The sequence below is a fragment of the Ambystoma mexicanum genome, chromosome 6p (assembly GCF_040938575.1).
Source record: "Ambystoma mexicanum isolate Mex_15411 chromosome 6p, UKY_AmexF1_1, whole genome shotgun sequence".
In the NCBI taxonomy this organism is placed as follows: Eukaryota; Metazoa; Chordata; class Amphibia; order Caudata; family Ambystomatidae; genus Ambystoma; species Ambystoma mexicanum.
The window spans coordinates 331117915-331140655 of record NC_090935.1 but is presented as its reverse complement, the minus strand read 5'-3'; the positions used below and the strand labels follow the sequence as shown (position 1 = coordinate 331140655).

The window sequence follows — 22741 nt, the reverse complement described above, 5'->3', positions numbered from 1 at the left end:
AACAAAAACAGTTGCAAGCATAAGGTCAATCTTTATTTGAATTAAACAAGTTTAGAATACCAGCACACAACACCTTACCTTACATAAGTAAGATTGAATCGAATTGGAAGCTGGAAATCGAGCTGGATTGTAGCACATTGATGATATCGGCCAATTGCATCTTTAATCTGAATGTCAATCTGAAAATTAGAGACAGAAAAAGACAAAAATGTATCGCAGGGTACCAACAATGTGAAGCAGTCTCTTAACCTTGTAGCATAGGCCATGCAACCTTATTGTCTATGTCTTGGTCAGGGGCACTACAAAAATAGTCTGGTCTTTCATACCAATTAAACAAGAGGTTAAAGCATACCCAAGCAGAACATCATATCGGAATTATAGGGGACACCTGAGGGTGTTCTCACTCCTACTACCCATGGATCCTCTTCTCAGGTGGCAAGGGGACAGCCATTGCTACTGGATCCATACCTTGGGGTGGACAAGCTAGGGAGGATCACTTGAGTGGAGTCACGGGGGATTGGTCAGAGAATACCCGAGGGCGAGACATGGAATTCCCCTTCCTCCCCCCTCCCCCCCATTATACCTCAAAACCCATTCCCTGAGATTTCATGGGGCATTTCCAAACCAATTCCATCTACCGCTCCCCATTTCCAACAAATACTGGGACAAGGAAAAGGCAACCGGGAGTAGTGTAGATTTCCCATAGGAATAACATGGGGAGTGTAAGGGAAACTGGCTGTAGAAAGTACTTAAGTAGTCCCCTTTAGGGAGATTTATAATTGTTATGCTTCATCCCCTCTCTTAGTGAAAACCCCATAACTTATTGCTGGAATTCTGGACCTTTTTCCTTAATCCTGAATGAGTGGATACTTTCCACTCATTATGGGCTCTGTCTTTTGGAACACTATTCTTTGTATTTTACCTGTACTAGGGAGTCTATTTTCCTCCATAGCAAGTATTTCACTAACGCAGCACACAGCTCCTTATGGGCAGTATTGTTGGGGACCCTTAGAGTCCCCCTTTGAGCTTCTCTTCTTTATCCTAGAGTAACTACAGTTCTTAAGGATAAGGATAAACCTTTATAGTCTAAGAGATTGGCACACACCACATTAAGTGGAGTGCCAAGGGGATACCTAGTATACCCCTTCTCTCTGCTGCTATGACTTTTTAGTCACATAGACAATCTTGTAGTTACGACTGATATCAGTGGACGTGTTCTACCAACTATTGTGTAATTTTTGTACCGCAGGCTATGTCCATAGCCTCGGTAGTACACAATAGGTGCACCCAAGTACCAACTTGAGGCCTCCCTTTTTTTTGCCATTACTAGCGTGGTTGTTGTTTGTTAGCCCTTCTTCTACCATTCTGGGAGGGGGAGGCTGGTGTGTGTGTTTTGCCTTTGGCGGAAACTCTTGGTTGTCCCCGCCTAGGATCCACAGAGTCTGGCCAGGTAGGAAGTGGTGGAGGAGGTTTTCAAACCCCCCATCCCCCCTCGTCCTCAGTCAGCCAGAGTGAGTGCCTGAATGTGACAGTCGCCCACTGGGGGTCTGGCTGTCCTGATTGGACAGCCAAACGCCCTTTTCTGTAAACCATGGAGGAAAATTGCAGAGGACGGAGTACTGGAACTTTATAAAAAAGGTGAGGCTTCTGGAGTGTAAAGCAAGTCAACCACTGGAAGCTGAGGTAACCAAAGAAGACGGCCAAAGACATCTGCAGACCCTCTGCAACACCGTGAAACGACCACTGCGGTCCTGGCCCAGTTTTCTGTGCAACAGAGTAACTATGAAGAGGCCGAATCCTTCCCTTCGACTGGTGGGAACAACCAGTCCCAAGCTGAACTTTTGTTTTGAGCCATCTCCCGAGGTCCTGTAGGTTTCCAGAGCCAAGAACCACCAATACCAAGAGTCCTGCTGCCCATTCCGAGTGCATCATGGTGGAAACGCCGAACTTGTCCAAATATTTGCTTGCTGAGCACTCAAGGACATTCCTATAGATACGATCCAACTCGCCCAGACCCCCCAGGCCGAGTGTGGGAATGCGAGAAGCGAAGATTATTGACTGGGCGAATCACGTCCTTTGTTGTTGCTGCTGACAAATCCACAGGTTGACCCAAGAAGTTGATGAAAGCCATGCCAGAGGTCCTCCCTCGGTACTGCTGCCGAGAGATACTGTCCATTGTCCTTCCTTTTGTCATCAGACGAAGGAATCTGGAGGCAGAGTGCAGAACTGTCACATCGAAGAGAATCCAGCCATGATCCTTTTCTTCAAACCTAAGACACTGTGGGGGAAAAGGTATTGCTTACCTTGATCCGTGAAGTCACTCCAGAGTTTTGGAGTGCACCCAGAGGTGTCCAGGTTATTCCCCTCCCCTCCTTACCTCAGACACAAGCTGCTGCTTGTGTCCCTTTATCGAGTCCTTAACAGGGTTTCCATCGTTAGTTGTTAACTTGCTGCATCATTAAAGACTAGAGACTTGAAGAAATCCACAGGAACTCTTCATATTCTGCTGCTTGTCAAGACTTTGAGCCTTTTCCGAACTGTTTTAGCCAGGGCTGTGTTTCTGGACTTAAAAAAGACTTTTTGTGCAAAGAAAACATCTCTTGGACCTTGCTAATGCGAAGAGAAGACCTTGCTAGTACTGCACTAACTACCCATTTTCCATTCCCTAAAGTCACTTTCTTATATGTGTATGCAGAGTAAATGTCTTAACGTATTTCTGCTAAGAAGCGCAAGTGCGCATACTTACCGATAATATTATAGCACTGTCTTTTCAATGTCTAATGTTGCAACAAATGCAACCGCAAACTAAGACGTGTCCTTTTAAAAGTATCCCGAAGTGTAGTATATCAAATGATTGTGGTGTGAATATTATAAATGTATATTTTTATATAGATTTAAGTGTGTGTTTCTTTGGTGTGTTTTGCTAATTGGGTTCAGTGTACTCACCTAAGCTTCCTCTTAAGATAGGCCTGACTGCTCTGCCACTGTACCAAGGTTCCAGCAGTAGTACAGACTGATACTAAGAGTTGGGGATCTACAAACCACTGGGATAGTTTACTAAAGTCTTACCGCCAGGTGGGACTCTAGGAAAACGCCCTAGCAGGCCCATCAATAGAGTCAGGCATTTACTAATTATCACTTAACCCTTGACTTTCTTTCAAACTATAAAAAATGTTATTCTACACAAGTGCAAGAGTGAGCCGGGTACATTGTTTGGACCAAAGGAGCCAAGGAGCAGAGAGCAGCAGGATCGATGGCCCGGAGGAGAATGGCATGCCGAGACGCTGGCCCACTGAAGGGCTGCAGCGTGGCTTGAGAGAGAGAGAAAGAGAGAAGAAAAAAAGTGAGAAGAGAGTGCAGAAGGAGAGTGCAGAAGGAGAGTGCAGAAGGAGAGTGCAGAAGGAGAGAGAAGAGAGAAGAGACAGGAGAGAGCAGAGAGAGAGAGGAAGAGAGGAGGAGGGAGAGAGGGGAGAGAGTGGAAGAGGTGGGAAAGGGGGACCTGTGCCGGTCTGAAGGGTGTCTGATGGGCAAGTAGAGAGACCCTGACCTCAGGCCCGCACAACCAGAAGTGACTGCTTGTCACTGCGTTGCTGCCCGGGTGGGGGGGGGGGTGATAGAGACAAAGAGAAAGACAGAGACAGAGAGACACTTGGGAGCATGCAGGTGAGTGAAGCGGAGCAGGTGAAAAAATGCAACAAGAGGCGCAGAATGGAAAAGAGGAAAGAAATTAAAAAGGAAACCAGTAAAGAACTGTAAGAACGTAAGAGAAAACAAGAAAAGCAGAGCGTGCAAGGGGCACAAAGTGAGAGAACTGTAATAAAGAGGGTACGAGCGACCCGGAAAGAGAGAGAAGGGTGCAAGCAACCCAACAGAGTGGAAAATGTGCACGGAAAAGGGTGCCAGTGGGCATAGAAAGGTGAAGAAAGTGCCAGGGGGGAATAAAAAGGAAATAGAAGGTGCAAGTGTGCACAGAGAAAATTAAAGAAGGTGCCTGTCGTCACAAGGAGGAGAGGAAGGTGCACGTGTGCAGGAGAAGGAAAGAAAGGTGCCAGTGGGCACCAGAAAGAAGTCAAGAAAACAGAGGGTAACACGAAGGGGTACAGAAAGCCTTAAGTTAAGAGAAGGAAGAGCAGGAAATAAAAAAAGAGGGGTTGAAGCTCGGAGTAGTCGCGCTTAGGAGGGGTATAAAACCTGGCGTTTTCAAAGGTCTCTGATGATAACCCTTTGAAAGAACTGTTTATGAAAGAAAGGTAAATCCTGACAAACTGAATTCGAGTTAATGAAACTCAAGAGGGGCCTGAACTTGGGGAAGGGAATCCTGACAGGCCTATGAGCTGAACTTGTGTTTGAACTTGAAAGAGGCCTACGCTTGGGGAAGGGAACCCTAATAGGCCTATCAAAGTATAATGTTGTGTTACTGAAGGAATTGAAGCTTGGGGAAAGTAACCCCAAGGCATTCAAGACATTGACATTGTTTGAACTATGGAGAAGGTCCTATGAACTGCCCCTTTTGATTGCACTCATGCTTTTGAAGCTGACCGACCTACACTTTGTGAGAAGACAACCTGGAACCAATCCTGGTTTTTCCTATTTTTGTTGAACCACCACTTTCTGCTTTTGAAAGACTTCATTGTTAAAGAGTGAGGGCCAGCATAGGTTTAGACACAGACAGATCTTTATTTTGGACTTCCAGACTTCGACAGCCCTTAGAAACATCAGTTAAGGGAACCATCCATTTAGTGTTCGGGCCAGTTGAGCATTACACAAACAAAGAAACTTTAGAAAATAAAGGTTTGGAAATTATCATTTTTGAGTCTGTGTCTCTCTTGATACCAGGCCTGTCTCACAAGGGGCACAGTAAGAATCTTGAAGTGCAATGAATAAGAATCAGCTTGGCATAAGAGACATAAATCCCCACATGCACCTAATAAGGAATCAAGATAGTGGGCAGTACATATTTGATCATAAATGGGTAAAAGCCAAAGAAGATAGAAAATTCGATTTACTGATCAGGTGGTACTGATCACCTGACATAGCTGTCATGAATGAGGTTATGGACTTCAGAGTATCAGATAACCCAGTGATAGTCTGTTCTCAGTCCCCTAAATTTGGAGGCTGGTAGAAACCAGTCATGCTGTCTTCCTCAGAGAGAGCCCTGAATGCATGCATTTATATAAGAGTGAGCAGAATTGTATTGCTTTTATGCAGTAGAATACAGGGCTGGAAGTGCCAAGCTTTTGTCGTAGATGAGACAGTAGGCACAGCGTGATGTTTACATTGCAGATCGACTTGACAGTTGGCTTAGAGGAGACTTGAGTACACCGAGCAAGAATGGTCAGGTGTTAAGCTCCAGACAATGGATATTTTGGGGAGTGGCTAGGGTTCCAAAAATGTGCCATAAAAATGTGCAGGCTTTGTAAGACTCTCCACCAAAATGTCTTCTGGTGGGTTTGATTTGTTGCAACTGCCCTGTTTTTATCTCATTTAAGGGCTGCCATGAGGAACCAAAAAGCCCATGAAAGTGCATTGGCCCATTTGATAACAGAGGTGTGGACTTGACAAGACTGGACTGATTTAGTACCTTAAGCATAACTTATTTCCGTACTCAGAGGACCTTCTGCTGAAATACCTCTGCAACCCTTATAGTCCTGTGGTAGCACATAAGCACCCCATTTTGGCCCGAAAGTGATTTTAAAATTCTACATTGGTTTAAGGGCATAGCTTAGCGGCAGCTGTAACTTAGTTTTGGCTTCACCAGGGTTGCAAGCTGATTTACTGCATTAGTAGCAAGAGGTACCTTTATGGTAGCCATTGGAGTGCCAATGTATTGTCCAATGTCATGCACACTGCTATTTTGTTTCCAGGTTTTTTTTCCTGTTTGGGGAAACGAGGGGACAGGCCTAAAATGGTTGTGGACACATGGGCTAACTCTGAGCCCAGCCCTGCATCCTCCGTTGTGGCTTGGCCCAGATTAGACCAGTCTAGTTCAAATACAGCCATTCCACATCCTGTGTGGGAGGACCTTAATCTTTGGCAACTTTTGGCTGTCTGCCAAAACCTTTATTTAGGTGACATCTGGTGTGATTAGAGGGCCGTTTTATGCCAGCTCATAGGTGTAGGATGCAGAGGTATTTCTAGGAGAAACCCTAGCCCCACTTCAGTTCTGCTGGATTTTCCCTGGATTTCTGCTCAACTCCAGAGGTTTTACTTATTTGCTGAAGGATCTTTCCACAAAAGTGCTGCTACTGCAACTTTTGGGCCAGGTCTGGCCATTCTGGTAGGGTCTTGTGTACTTCCCTGTGCTCAGTTTTTTTTTTTTTTATTGCTAGCTGCTGGACATCCTTCCTGGGCTGCCCTCATCCTCCCCGGCTTCTCCACATCATGTGAACTGGGAACTCTGCTTGAAGTGTCCCAGGCCCGTTTCACCACTGCTTTCCTGCGTTACTGCCTTGATTGTGAGCCTTGGGGTCACCATCCAGAAGGGTTGCGGGGCACCCAAACTCCACCAGTTTTATTCGTTTGGGCAATCCTGGGTCATCTAAACAGTTGGTCTACATCTTAAGACCCTAATCTGCTATCTTGTCAATAGAGCCTCTAGAACCTGCCATTTTCTCCGCCTTCTTGGAGTCCTCTTCGCCATCATTTTCACCCCTGGCGTAAAAGGCCAATTGTTCATTCTTTGGGTTGTTGTTGGTCTGCGGTCCATGTCCCAGAGTCCTATAATTCACCCTGCAAGAGAAGTATTTTGCTCACTGTGTTAGTCTACTGCTCTTCAGACATGTTCTTTTTAGAATTGACACCATGAGTATTTACACTTCATGGCCTGGGTTGGTGGCTTATTCTAGATACTTACCCTCAGGGGTTCTTGTTGTCTGTGGTCATTGAATTCTAAAGGCCACCATCTTCCGTGTTTTGTCATCGCCTTACACTGGCCCAAACCCTGGGGTTGATGGTCTCAAACATCGCAGTGGAACTCCACATGAGGGTATTCTCGGGCATATCCTGAGGCAGGTTGTTGCCTACTCTGGATCTATTGTAGAACTGGGACGTAGCTGGATTTTCACTACAATCGAAGATCAGCTTTGACACTGTCCTGTTGAGTCATATGGGCCATCTTATCCAACTCAAAAGTGACTCTAAGGTGACTCCCAGACCAGTGACATTTTTCCTGGGTTTCCCTTAGGTCCCAGGCATTTTCTACTAGAAGTTGATTTATAGCTGCTACCACCAACTTACTGTACAGGTTTAAATCCTTGTATTACACTGATGCCCCTTGAGCTACAGTGTATCACTTGTGCCTACATTGGTGTGTGTTCCTTCATGCATTGGAGTAAACACATGCGCAGACCCACAGCCATAAGGAAGCACTGTTAAAAAATCTGCATCCAAAATCTACAGGCTCTGCTTCAGCAACCTTTTATAAAGAAACAGCATCTAGATGTGGCTTCTCCATTGCTAGACCATTACACATTCTAGAACAAAATTGGATCTTCAGTGTATATGGCACAATGATTCATTAAAATGGCCTACACCATTGCACACATGGTGGTCTCCTCTGCCCTCAGCACATATTTTGGACCATGTGAATTGGCCCAAATAATTGCTTTAAACATTACTAGTAATACATCCTTCTGATCCACATATTTCTCGGATGTCAAGGTTTGTTTTGCATCGTTACGTTAATTCCACAACATTACATTTTCCTGGGCTACAGTTGGCCATCCATCTTAGGTGAATTTACTGTCACTTTATTTAATCTACTGCATAAAATTACTTATTATAAACACAGTGACTAACATCGCTGTTAGGCAAAGTTTGAATGCAGTCCCCTCTGGGAACACTACAAACAACTATGACTACAGGTATAGGCAACCCAACCTTTGGTATAAGCTTATACTACACATTTCTGGTAGCGTGTTGAGCAGCCAGGCTTATCACAAAAGGGGAAATGGGAGCTGTAGTGGAGTTACAAAGATTCACAGTTACAGGTATTCAAATAAACTCTTACACTCAAGGTTTCTTGCATAAACACTTAATTTATTCATCAGTCAGTTATAAAGCCTTCTTTAGACGGAAGCAATAGAATAGTAACACAAATATACTTCAATACTGTACACTGAGTTCCTGAATCAGACAAGGCCCTTTTGGGATGGTGTAGAGATTTGTCCTGATTGAAATGAGGGGGCACGCGAACCAATCTTCTTGGAATCTTACGGAGCTTGGTTCGCGTGACCCAGTGACCGTTGGAGGTAGCGAGGAGCGGATGGGCACAGCGGGCCCCTTGAGAAATTAACTTACCTTGTCCTCCCTCATATCGCCTCCGGCTCTCCTTTTTACATTGGCGACGAGGATTACGCGGCCTGCCACGGCACGTTGCTGTCCGCGCTCCGTACCAGTGAAAGGCTCACTCGCTCAGAGCAGCCGCAGCGCCACCCCAGCCCCTCCCTGCAAGCACGAACGGCTAGAGGCCCAGGGCTGGGTGGAGCGGTGGCGCTGTTATAGACGCCGGAGCTGTCCTGGAGGCCACGCAGGGCCGTGTCGTCAGCTGCGCTCCCCTGGCAGTGATCACTGGAGGTGAGGAGGAGGGGAGGCGGGCGCTGACACAGGAGGCGGATGGGCTCAGTATCTAAAGGGATGAAGCTGTCAGCAGTGAAAAATAAGCCCAATTGGCCCTAGAAATAAAAAAGGAGAGGAAGGGCATTTGAAGCCTGGGAACTTTATTTAAAATTGTCGAGTCACGAGAACACGAAGGGAAGAGCACACAGAGACAGTGTGCAAGCCTGACTAGCAAGCATACATAAAGGCAAATAAAAACTGCATTCTGGGAAAACAGACTAACAAGTTTTAACCTCACAAAGTGAAATAAGTCACATTTCACATCATCATGGCTGCAGCCAGCATGGCCCTGCCCCCACCTTTCTTATCTTAGCGAGGAGCAACACCTATAAGGTGGGACAGGTGGAAGAAGATTTTTGACACCTACCTGGTGGCAATTGGGGGCGACAAATTTGCTGCAGGGAGGAAAGAGGCGATTCTTTAGCACAACCTAGGTACTGAAGGTCGTAGTGTCTATGATGGCTTGCCTCAGCCCCCACTGGAGGGCCAAGGTGATATGGACCAGTACATTATAGCCGATAAGAAACTTGAAATCCCTTTTGAAGCAAAAAAGAAAACAACATTCGAAAGGCACAAGTTCTTCCAGAGAGTCCAAGAGCCACAGGAGCCAGTAGAAAACATTGTGGCAGCGCTAAGATCATTAAGTCACATGTGAATTCGGAGGGTTGACAGACTCATTGATACGAGATCAGCTGGTGCGTTGCAAAAGCAACATGAAAATACAAGAAAGATTGTTAACCAAAGATGTGACTTTAGAGGTAGCAATAGAGATTGCAAGAGGAATGGAACAGACTCACAAATACATGTCCACGATGAAGAGTAAAAAAGCAGAGGGTGAAGTAGCGGCTGTGAGAGCATATAAGAAATTGAATTTGAACTGAGAAGTCAAATGCTACCAATGTGCCATCAATCGCCATATCTCTATGAGCACGTTTTGTCCTGCAAAGAACATTTTCTGTTTGAAGTGCAAGAAAAAAGGACATTTCGCCAGAGTGTGCAGAGAATCAGGGTAAGTGCAGTGCAAAGGGTCTAGTGCAAGAATCTCGGAGCAAGAAGAAAACATGGATACTGCTCAGCTTACTCAGACCAAACACGTGCTGGAAGTATCAGAACTATCCGGCAAGCAAAGTGTTTCGACGGACGCGTTTATGATGAACGGAAGAGTGGTGGCATTGAAAGTGGATAGTTGCTCTCCATGGACGCTGATATCGAGGAAAACATTTGAAATATGTTTGCAAAGGAAGGTAGAAGATTTGAAGGAGCACAGCATAGAACCATATGCCTATGGAAATGTGAAGATAGACGTGTTAGGCAAGTTCCAAGCACAAATTAAGTATAAGGGCAGAAGTTGTGATTCAGATGCGTTTGTCACATGGGAAGGCTCGTCTTTGTTAGGCTTGGAGGAACAGCGCAAACTTGGAATCAGGATACAAGCAAGTGCAGAGGATCCTGTTTCTGTAGCTGAGGTACATGACAAATGGGAGGATGAGTTCCTGGCAGTTTTTAAAGGAGAATTGGGAATGGTGAGACTTTGAACACGAGATTCGCTTAAAAGCAGGAGCAGTGCCCAAGGTGCATAAGGTGAGGCCGATACCTCATAACCTAAGAGAGAGACTAAAGACTGAAATCGAGTCCTTATTACAGAAAGGAATTATTGAAGAAAGTGAAAGTTCAGAATGGTTATCACCAGTCGTCGTGGCAGCCAAGGCTAATGGTGACATAAGACTTGACATCAACAGGAATATTCTGGTGGACAGGCACTCTTTGCCGATAATAAGTGACAAGTTGTCAACTCTCGATAAGGCCACAGTATTTTCTGTGATTGATCTGTCTCAGGCCTATCACCAGATACCCTTGAAGGAAGAATGCCAGCATTTGACAGCGTTCATTACGGTTTTTGGAACTTTCAAGTATCGAAGGATGCCATTCGGACTTGCCTCGGCAGCAGCTGTATTTCAGAGAGTTATGGACAAAGTGATGGAGGGTGTGAGGAATGTTGTAGTGTTCCAAGATGATATGCTTGTGTTTGCAAAATCTAGGGCGGAACATGATGAAGTATTGAGAGAAGTGTTGGGAAGGTTGTCGGAAGCTGGAATGACTGTGAGAAGGGACAAGTGTAAGATTGCAGTGAGGAAGGTGGAGTATCTCGGACATGAGATTGATGAATTGGGTGTGAGACCAAAAGAATGTTTAGTTGAAGCTGTAGAAAAAGCCCCTGTACCGACGGATAAGGACCAAGTGAGGTCATTTTTAGTCCTTGCAGAATATTACCATCGTTTTGTGAAAGATTTTGCAACAGTGTCGGCCCCAATAAGAATGATACTAAAAAAGGGGTTGAGATTTGAGTGGACTCCAGAATGTGGGAAGGCATTTGAAGGTATCAAAGAAGCAATCAGTAAAGCACCGTCTGTTGGGAGTTTTAACCCCATGGATAAGACAATTCTGATTGTAGATGCTAGCTTGAGGGGGTTGGGAGCCACATTGGTACAATTGGATGAAGACAAGAAGGAGAGAGTGATTGCCTTTGCCTCAAGAGCGTTGAGGGGGGCGGAGTTCAAGTATTCAGTGATCGAAAGAGAGACTTTGGCCATGTTTTGGGCTGTGATACATTTTAAATTTTTCTTGTGGGGCAGGAGATTTGTAGTTCGCTCTGATCACAAGCCATTGGTACAGTTGTTTGAGAGTGGTAGGTGGGCTTTGGGTTTGCCTAGGATAAGCAGTTGGGGTTTGGGTCTTCAAGGGTACAATTTTGACCCGAGTTATCTGCCTGGGAAGAAGAATTTGGTAGCAGATTGTCTATCAAGGATGCCTTTAAAAGAAACTGAGACAGTGGAGGATGAGACAGTGGAAGAATCAGTGATAGCTGAAGTCAATGAGGCAGTGGCCCAAGAAAAGTGGTTACAGGGAGAGGATTCTGATGAGGAACTCAAGTTGATCAAAGAATGGACTGTGAAGGGATGGCCCCACAAGAATAATTTGGATAAGAGTTTTAACATTTGGTGGGAAATTAAGGAGGAGTTGAATATAAGTGATGGCAAATTGAGGAGAGGACGATGTGTGGTACTTCCGGTGACGATCCGGCAAACTCTTTTGGAGTTGGCTCATGAGGGTCACCCAGGGGAAAGTGCGATGAAGAGAAAACTCAGACAGAATTTCTGGTGGCCGCGTATTGACAAAAAGGTGGGTGAAGGATTGCAGGGAATGTCAATTGAGTGACAAATCAAAAGTGACGAGGGAGACACCCTTGAGTTGTAACACAGTGCCAGAGCAGCCGTGGTCTAAAGTTGCTGTGGACATTATGGCACCCATTATGGGATTAGGAGAGGGTTTGAAATTTCTGTTTGTGTTGGTCGATTTCCACACAAAATGGGTAGAATGGGAAGCAGTAAGAGAGGTCACGGCTAGAGAGCTCATTGCATTCTTAGAGAAAATTTTCCTAAGGGAGGGGGTGCCCAGTGAACTAGTTTCAGATAACGGAGTTCAGTTTGTCTCGTTGGCAATGAAAACATTTCTCAGCAGTTATAGCATTAGACATGTCAGAACTGCGTTATATCACCCAAGGGCCAATGGCCTGGTGGAGAGAGTAAACCGTCTTTTAAAGGAAGGTTTGCAATTAGCCATGAGGGTAAGGCAGCCATGGAAACAGATGTTAGAGATAATGACATGGAATTATCTCACTACCCCGCATTCAGTGACAAAGGTATCACCATTTGTTTCTCTTAAAGGAAGAGAACCAGGAACTAAGCTGTGCCCAGGCTGGTTGAGAGTGGCAGGAGTAGTTCAAGTAGATAGAAAACAGATAATGAAATATATCAAGGAGAGTCAAGAGAGAAATACGCTGTGTTTTGATGCCCGGGAGAAAGTGAAAGAGCGTGAGTGGAAAGTAGGAGATATGATATATGTAAAGAATCCCAGAAGCCCCATAGCCCTCGCTCAAAAATGGGAAAGCAGACTGGCTCCCTCCAAAGCGGAATGGCTTAACAAGTGAAGGGCTATCGTCACCTATGAGAAACTGACTGCTATTACTAATGATGCTATGTCTTCCTTTGTGCAGGAGTGGACTGTTCTTCTGAATGACGAATGCGACACTATGAGATTGTGACTTCTAAATGCCAATATACCCTCTGTGATCTCCTCTGTACCGCCTTTAATTTGCCTCGTTGAGTCTGAGTTGATAGGATAATACCTGACCTCACCTTGTCAATCAGCTTGAAAAGTTCTATTAGCTGGCTAGTAACTGGTTGTTCTTCCCACTGCTTCCTTAGCCACAGTCCAACGGAACATGGTATGCCTATGTGTTGGGGGGGAGGGAACGGAGGGGAAAAAAATGATTGATATCTTAATGCCAGTGGTTACCTGCCTGTTTGTTTACTTAAGATGTTCAATAAAAACAAAGTTAAAAAAAAAAAAGTTCAGCAAAAGAGCTGGGGGTCTCTAAGGTTTAGAGGAATTTGCACATTTTTTGAGAATTCTCCCTAACAATAGCCAACCGATTTAGGTTCTGGCACCGAAGTGTCATGCAAAAACTATCTCAGTACAGTATGCACTATGGACGTTTCTTTTTTGGTCATTTGTATTTCTTTTCCAGAATGTGTGTTTGTTTTGTTATTGTGAGGCACACATAGTATCAAGAGAGAGACAGACACAATTCCAACAGTTTGAAAACCCTTATTTCGACTCGTCAGGATGAGTGAAATGCCTAACTCGCCCTATCACTATGACGGCATTTCCCAGCCTAAAAAAACTAAGGAATGTCAAAGGCAGTAAATTCAAAACAAAGAGTCTGTCCATGTCCAATGCAATGTTTGACCTCACAACTAATACTAAAACTATAGTGAAGGGATGGATCAACTTAAAAGTGACAAAGTCTGGAGCAGTTTCTAGCTTCCTTCTCCAAGTTCAGGATACAGTTCTGGGGATAGGTTCTCTGAGGATTTGGACCCTCTGGTTCAGATTAGGAGACACCTTTAAATCCTGTTTGCAAAGTTCTCAAAACAAAGATTCTCAAGAAGTTCAGGGTTCTCTTCCCCAAACTTCAGACACCTGTTCACAATAACTCCAGTTAACAAAAGTTCTCAAAACGGAAAAGTTCAATGCACTTTGCAGAAATTATCTTAAGATTCAGTTAACCCAGTTCTCAAAATAAGGGTTCATAAGCAACCCAGGACACCCTTCCCCGAGCTGAATACAATTTCTCAAATAACAAATGTTCACAGGATCTGCTCGCTTTGCTGAACCCACTGGTCGCGGCACAGTTGCAGACCGCACGGTCTACCCATTACAGGTTGTGCAACCAGTGGTTCTTTGTACATGGCACAGTTTTACTTTATGGGCGCTCTCAAGGTATGTTAGGGCTTCCTGGTCTAGGCGCAGTTGAAGGCCGCACAGCCCACCCGTTCACAGGTCACGCAACCAGTTGCCCCCAGCCCAGCTCTTGATATCTTATGAAATACTCCTTGCACTTCTTGGCCCCTCTTGCACTTTTAGGATACAGTTTCTTAAAGTTACACCTCTTGTCTTTACACTTTCTTGAGGGGAGCTTTTTCTCTCTAACCCACATTCCTTGTCTTGTCCTGATTTCCTTTAACTCAACTGTCTTTTCCAACACTTTCGTAGTTTTGCTCCCACTTCGCTAGCTACCCTCAGCAGCTTTGTTCGCTTCTCAGTAAGTGACTTTGGGAGTTTTGCACAGATACAATGTTCCCTTTGGGACGTGCCTACATTAACACTTGTCATTCAGTCTTTTCACTCGCAGGCTGTCAAAAGCATGCCGACCAAATACAATCACTTGGCAATTTTGTATCTCCACAATTCACACGCACATCGGGTTTCTTTCCTTCCTAAAAACTCACCAGCCGCAGCATTTGACTTTATGATTCTTCGGTCATTGTTCCACCAAATCAGGGTCTCTCTCCACCTGCCCCTCAGACAGCCCTGGGCTGGCGCTGCCGGCCAGGGTAACGAGCATTCTCTGGCCACATAAAAGGGATCGCAACTTCACCATTTGTCTCCTTTCACTGGCTCCCTGGAAAGAAGGCACCCTCTTCACTTGACACCCGCTTGCCTTCCTCTGCAAACCGTCCGCCTCTCGGCTCTCTGTTCTCCCTGGGAGACACACAGGTTGAGCTGGCCTTCCTCCTGGTCGCCTCTCATTCAACTTACTGTGTTCCAGGTTCCCACACCTGTGACCACAATATGGCCTTCTTGCCTTGGGCCCCACAAATCTCCTGGGATCTCTGCCAGCGACATGGCTTTGGTTCCAGTACCAACATGGATGCCTCCACACAAAAAGGGATCCTCTGCTGGACTCAGCCACACAGCTTCCATGTTGCTCTCCCAGCTGCCGACTAACTCCCTTGTGTGCTGCACCTTTCATACACCTGGACCCTCTCAAGGTGTTTCAGGGTGTGTGTCCTTGGCCTTCTCTGCCTGGTTCCAATTACACCAATTATTGGGACATGCCTGACCTGCAACTCTGTAGTCTTCAGTATCCCTCTTCGTCCCAGGACTAAAGTGGTGTTTTCTATGTGTTATCTGTATTACTTTAGGGGTGGTCTTCCTCTTCTCAGTACTTGGTCTGACAATATCATACTAAAGCTGAGGGAAGGTAAGTTAAGTTACAATGGAAAATGGGGGATACCATGTCTCGACCTTAGGCGTCCTCTTCCCACTCCCCAAGGACCTCCTACTCAGGTGATCCTGCCTCGATTGTCCACCCCCAGGGTTGTGCTCCAAAACCAATAGCCCTTCCTTGGCAATGTCCTGAGTGTGAGGGAGGAAGGAGAGAGGGGAGTCAAACATGACTCCAAGGTTTCTGGCTTCAGTTTAAGGCGCAGGGGGAGAGTCCAAGGAGGAAGGCCAGAGTGAGGGGAAGGATGGAGCAGGGGTCCCAATGGGAAGGATCTCAGTTTTACAGGCGTTGAGGGCGAGATCATTGGAGGAGCGCCTGAAAGGCAGCTGTAACAGCAGCAGAAGCAGAGCAGGGTATTGGCAATCCAAGCAGAAGTGGGTGAGATGAAGGGACACCAGGACTTTGACCAAACAGATTTCAGCTGTCTTCCGAGAAGCTGTTCCACCAAAATCTGAAGTGCAGAGGTTGCGCAGTGCAAGGCGTGAAGGAAGACCGCTTTTCAGCATGTCATCCTAAGTGCAGAGATTGTGCAGCAGGAAGCGTACAGGAGACCGTGGCTGAAGAGTTTTATGCAACAGAGGGTCCCAGGAGGGAGAAGACACCCTCACCGAAGAGGGGTGTGTGTCCAGAGGAGGCCCGAAGCAGTCCAAGCCCTGCAGTGCATGAAGGGAACATGACAGAACTCTGAGTGTTACCAAGCGCTCTGATCCCTTGCACGAACAAAGGAAGGCAACTGTATCCAAGTAGAATCACTTGTGTGCAAATGAAAGTTCTATTCCAGGACCGTCGATTTTTGGACAGTGGCAAGTCTAAAAAGTAACACTTGCATATAAGCGAACATTATTAGTTTCACTCACGTGATTGTAAAAGGCTTTAAACACGTTGATTGAATCTTGCAACCATCGAAAAACAGATAAAGACTGGTTGTGTGTGCCTAAAAATGATTCTAAGGTAAAGGTTAACCTAAGAATCAATGTGACACTGTAGTTAAGTAGCTGAACATTATTAATTTTGAGTTCAGGGAACAAGCATTACCCAAAGCCAAGAGAGATGCAAGCATTGTCACAACCCAATGTTGGTTAGATATTGTCTGCAGCCAACAAGAAACTAACAATGTGGCATGCAATTAAGCTACTCTGGTTGCCAGGAAACAAAGAGGTGAATGCAAGGCTGTAAGAAGGGAAGGCTTGTATATGGTAATTATTCCCTAAAAGGTTGGTGTAACTCACATTACCAAATCCATAAGGAAAAGGTGCAATTATATCCTTAAGGGCATTTTGGTTATTGATGTGGCATAAAGACATGAGTGGCAAAGATGCTGCCCTTCTGGAAAGTGAATGTTCAGAGGAAGAGTGACTTGACATGTGGTTGTCAGTGGAATGTGGAACACCATGGGGCAGGCGAGTAGTTCCGCATGGTGAACACTTGCAGAGGTTGACCTGGTATGAGAGTTACCCAGGGAGAAATAGTAGCGCTATGTAGTCACCCTGACAAAGATATAAACTGTGCTATGTAATGCTGTGAAAAGAAACTTAGAGTGCTGTCAAGAAGCTGTGTTTCTTTTACCTTGCCAAATGTTGTGTTTCTTTGAATTTGATAAGAAACTGTATTTCTTCTTTGACATTTTTAAGTTGTGGCAAAGCATCGTGACCAATAACATCATTGGTGCTATTTGATGAAGTGGAAATTCTTTCTCAAAGAAAAATACATCTTTTGGTTTGTTGAACATTGTTTAAACAGAACTTTTCTTTTCAAAAAGCGGAGAAGTCACAAATTTAGTTGGAACTTTGGTACAAACCCGTATTTCCTGGTTTCTTTATGTTGAACACTGGAATTGAACAACTTGAAACATGGGGAAGGGAAGTTTAGCCAGGTTACAAAGAGACTGAATATATGAGAAATACTATTGTTGATCTTTTTGTGAATTGACATACATTTGCTTGTGCATGTTCTGCTTAAGTGCGAGGGCCAGATATCCTTTGTGTTTCCTTTAGTTTTTGATAGGCAGGAAAATCCTCGTCAGGGTTGGCATAGTGAGGCGTTTGTTGAAACTTAATAAATGTAATAAAATTGAACATTTTGAGAAATCATCCAAAAGTACACAAATCCGGTAACTCCTGCTACTTTGGCACCCTTGTAGCGCGCTGCTGTGCAATTGATGTAGATCACAATATGTCTTAGTTAAAACGGCTTACTTTGTTCCGTGCCGAGATCTCTTTCTTTATCTTTTTTGCCCTTGCAACAAATCTTAATGATGGCTACATTAGCAACGTTCTTTCAATGTGTGTATACTTCCAACAGGACTTAAATGTATAGTCATTCCTGTGACTCTACTGTATATGACGACATTCTACACAAGAACCATAGTTGACTTACGATTCCCTGTAACATAGGCCTAGCCTTAGTTTACATCTGCCAATCTGATCAGGCCTAGCCTTAGTTTACTTCTGCCTATCTGATTTTGATGTGAACACTGGTCTCCACTAATCATTCCTAGTACATCTTTTTATGGGCTACATCGAGAACACTTTGAAGCTCTGTAAATGTACATTTTGATATGTGATGTCTTTACCTGGGTTGCTCGGTCTCATGTTTGCTTGTCAGGTATGTGCCATTGCAAAAATACATTTGTTTAGTTCGATTATAATTAATTTGAAATGAGTCCTGTTAGGGAGTTATTTCTAAAGTCCACCAAAAGGACTTTATAAGACTCTAGTCAGCAATTCAGAGCTCCAACTTCTAGTACACGTCTAACATTAAAAGGTAATGGAAGTATGGCAGAGCAGCCAGGCTTATCTTAGGAGAGAGAGGGCTGTAGGATGGTAAAATGAACTTTTAGCATACATATAGTCCAAAGAAAGATTTACACACTCTAAAGTTATATAAAAATTCTGATATATATACACACATACACCCACACGTGAAGATAAATCTTCAGAAATGTAAGTACTATCACAATTAGCAAAAAATGTATAAACACAATATTTCTGGTAAGTGAAATGCAGCGTAAAAGACTTCTAGAAAGGGAACATGCAAATCAAGGCACGTAAAAACCACTTTGTAGTTACTTTTTAGAATAGTATACACTATTCAGAGGGAAGCAAGAACTGAACAATTACTTTTCAGAATGAATGAAATTCAGGTAAGTAATAACTTTGTAAGTTACTCAGTTTCAGGAATAACATGAAGGTACAAGACCAACACAAGCAGGCAAACACTTTACAGATCTTGTAGTTACTTTTTGGAATAGTAGAACAATTCAAAAGGGAAGTAATAATGTTGTAATACTTTTTGAAATTAATGTTGGTAATTCATAGGTAGGTAAGAACTTGGCTTCAGATCGTTACGATAGAAACCACACCAGTACAAGTTAAGTTCTTACCAATCTTTTGAAAGAGCACAGGCTTTAGGAGTCTCCTTCAGGTTCAGATTGGAGGTTAGAAAAAGGCAAGCACAAACTGTACAAAAGTCAAGAGTTCCTGTGGAAATCATCAGTAGCCAGTAATTAACAGTTTATAAGGAAGAAAGGGTTCAGGGACTATGGCAAAGGCTCCCTGCATGCGTTGCAGCGTTAAGCATGGGCAAACGTGTTTGGGCGACCTCCCAACTACACAAATTACCCCCACCCCCTTAGCCACACAGGAGCAACACAAAGACTCTAGGTATTACCCTTCAGTCCCACAGTACCTTAGGAGGGATCAAGAAGATGAAGCGGATGCCTTCATGATGTAGCAGCTGTAGACCTAGTCTCCTTTTCTTGGTGGTGGTGATGAAAGGAGGGACTCTGGATGGGATTTCATGGCAGCAGTCGTGAGAGAACACTGCCAGCAAAGGATTCATCATGCTCCAATACGGATCTATGGTTTTGGCGCCTTTTCAGAGACACCAGCGGAGAACAGTTCTCGTCCGATCGACTCACCTTGCTTGCTTGGTCCTGCACTGTGGTCAGGAGATTTGGAGTAGAATGTTGTTTCTGAAGTCCAGCGGGAGTCCACAAAAGTTTCGGGAGAGTTTGTTTACGGGAAGACGATGCATGGAGCATGAACACAAGTCCCAGCGTATGGGCGATTTGCAGCCCTGGAAGGTTGCAGCACATAGTGGCATGGCTTAATTTGCAGGTCGACTTGGGACTGATTATGCCCACCAGTCCATGGTAGGAAGTCATCTTCGGTGCTTCACTGTCGATTTGAAAAAAAGGGTCAGGACAGCAATGGTCACTTCAGCAGGCTTCACCGATAACTGGAAGGGGTTGCACGCCTCTGATCCTCTTCATCCTAGGTTCTTCTGTTCCAGTGGTCGACTTGTCTTCTGCTTCAGGATCCAGGCCATTTATCCTTGAACCCAGCCAATGAGCAGTCCTGCTACATTCAAACGTTAGGACAGCCAGCCTCCCTGTTGGAACTGGTTCCAGGCAGGCACGCCAGAAGACAAACGGCTGCAGAGTTTCGGACTCCAATCTTGTATTCTGTCTTCACAGACACTCGGCGGGTTTCACAAAGGATCCCAGTAGAAGACAACATACAAACCAGGACCCGCACCCCCCCCCCACCCCAGGACGGCAGAAGAAGTACCAAGAAAGGACAAGCACACAGGAAATAGCAAAAACAGATTACAGCCACCATTGTGGGCAATGGTGACACTTCTGTGCATTACCAGGGCTGCGACCACAGTCTGTGGGTAAAATAATATCACAAAAGTCGGTCCACTGCCGCCAGCCATTCAAGTATGTTTTGTCACTGTAACAGAAATGTTACAGGAGCAGTGAGAAAGGGGATACTATGTAATCCCTCAGCCCTCCACATAACATGGGGTGTGCTGATCTCACAGTATGAAAATGTAGAACAAATAAAAAGTATCCCTCTACCTTTGGGAACATGGGTTCAGAAAGAAAACAAAGAAAATCAGTGAAAAAATGTTTGAAAAAAAGTTAAGGATACTACCTATGAAAATATGAAGTCTACAAAAGTTTGGAATGTCTACTTTAAGGAAGAAACTCTGGGTCCAAATTAACAATTTACCTGGTACAGACTAAAAATTAAAACTTACCTAAATACGCCAGTAATTCACAGCACTCTCCTTTAAATATTAGGTTGCTTACATCAATGCAATACTGAAAGTAAATATTGTGGAGAAAGGGCGTAGTGTGGTCGAGTTTACGTTTAGCCCGAGTGTTTGTACCTGAGGTTGCCCTTCACAACATTTATAAGTCATGTTTTTATAAGGTAGCAAAATTAACCTGTTTCAAAACAGGTTTGTTATGAACAGGTTTTATCAACATATGTTATGAAATAAAAGAAAAATCACAAAACAGACTTAGAAATGCTCTTCTCAATATAGAAGAATGCAATCACTCAAAATTGACAAACAGTGCCACCCTCTGGCTGATTTATGCACCAGCAGGCTAGGCAAGCAAACAATGAAAAAGACAAGATTTAGGTAATGAAGGGATTTTTTTCATGCACTTATGGATTTATTTGCATTTTTAAAGCGCTCACACAGCCCAAGGGCATCGAGGCGCTGTTACAAGAATAGGTCTTAGTTGCATATTTATAACGCGCTTAATACCCAGAGGTTTCTAAGCACAAACCCGGGGATCGAACCTGTATTGCTTTTGGTCGTCTTGTTTCCAAGGCGAGCACGTTGCTGCTGAGCTATCCTCCCGGGACAATTTGAGGTTGGTTAAGGAAAATTAGAACAATGATAAAAAACAATGAATCAGTCGATGTACAGACACGCTGTGAAGAGTGAAAGACATGGGGCCTCAATAAATAATGCAAAAACAAGGGGGTGGTCCTGGGATCTACCGGCCATTAGTCCCGGTTTCGAAAGTTTGGCCAGATTCTTTAGCTCACCATCTCTTTCACAGAGGAGAAATATCCGTAACATATCAGTCTTTGTCATGTTCTGGGGCAGTCCAGCAGCGAAATGCCAGGGTTCACTTTACACGATCAAAGACTTCGAATGTACACAGAATGCATCTTGACCACTCGAGCTCACTCTTCCTTTCTTAACTTAAAGCATCAGTTGAATAACAGACTTCCGAACGAGCACCCACGTGGCGCTGGACCACTGTGTATATGGTATCTTTGCTTGACCTTCCAAAAGTTCAAATCAGTCTTGATAGCTTTCAATTATTCGTATCGCTCATCGCAAACACCTCTCACACAGTTCTCTTTGTACAAAGTTGCCGCTTGCAACCTTGGTACGTAACACAGGCTGGTTTGCTATCAGTCTCTCCGACTCACCGGCTGTACTGTCTTTTTTGATGCCGCTTTGTAGTAGGAGCCAAGGACAGTCCTGCAGCAACAATCGCTCCTCCCCTCTTGGGTTATCGGTGCAGGAGAGCTCCGGGTACCTCCGAAGAACTGTACAGGTTTGATCAGCCTTCGTTCCTGGTCTTTGGTTTCTTACTTTCCAAGGTTCACGAAAGTAACAGTCTTTAGAAATCAATGGTACTTCCCTTCTTGCGACCCTCTCTAGTCTCAACGTCTTTCTCCTTGTGTTAAACTGCCACCTTAGAACTGCTGTCTCCTCATGTTTTTTGCCTCGCTCAGTGTGTGCTTGCGTGCTCTGCCTCTTATCCGTGTGCGGAAGTGTAATGGAAGTCAGGTTTGTGTTTAATTATCCGTAATTGCCTGATCTTGCCTGACCATGGTGTTGGTACAGGTCAGGTATACGGCTCTGGTGTTAGTCTGTTGCCGCTCACGGTGGGCTGTCCGAAGTGTTTGTATCTGCAAAGGTGGGGATATTGGGGGTGGAGAAGGGGGGGATATTGGGGGTGGAGAAGGGGGGGGTATTACAAGGTAGGAGATACCGCGTCTCACCCTTCGGTGTCCCTCTTCCACTCCCCGAGGACCCCTCATCCAAGTGATCTTCCCGCACTGGTCCACCCCCAGGTACTTGATCCAAAAGTGTTGGCTGTGTCCTGGCCACCTAGATGACAGATCCCCGGGTACTAGCGAGTGAGACACCTTCAGGTTTCACACAGCAAGCAGTGAAAAAGTGAACAATGAATACAAGTACATACTTAGGGAAGCAGTGAAAGAAAATATTCTCATCGTTCTTTCTAATTTACAAGATGGATTTGTGTAGATGAGGTTCAATATAAAATACATTTTAAAAAATTGAAAAAAAGAATACACATGTTGAACAGGAAGAGAAGCTGCACTGCGCATAGAGAACCACGTGACTACTATTTACCAACCTTTGGTCCATAAAAAGCACCATCGCCAGGATTTAACTCCCACTTCTCACCAAATTCTTTCAGACTGTTTTCAAGTTGCTAAAAAGTAAGATTAAGAGGTTTGTCAGTACTGCCAATAGAGAAGAGTGCCAATTCACAAAGAACATGTTATTTGATAGGTTAGGTGTAGTGCATGAGATGATTTCATGAGAAATATAATATTATCAAATGCAATAATAAAAGCCAGGGACTAAAATGAAACATCCCAGTGCAGTAAAAGGTACAATTATCATTAGGGAACATACTTCTTT

The 22741-nt window shown here is 44.5% G+C and overlaps 1 protein-coding gene across 1 annotated transcript in view; it reads right to left on the bottom strand.

Annotated features, from left to right (window-relative positions):
• TARS1 (threonyl-tRNA synthetase 1) overlaps nucleotides 1-22741 on the bottom strand; it is a 202602-nt gene that overhangs the window by 70935 nt on the left and 108926 nt on the right. The window contains exons 14-15 of the mRNA XM_069627089.1: nucleotides 22452-22529; nucleotides 79-179 (exon numbers count right to left, since the gene is read on the bottom strand). Of these exons, the coding sequence (XP_069483190.1) occupies nucleotides 79-179; nucleotides 22452-22529 (179 nt within the window). The remainder of the gene's footprint in view (nucleotides 1-78; nucleotides 180-22451; nucleotides 22530-22741) is intronic.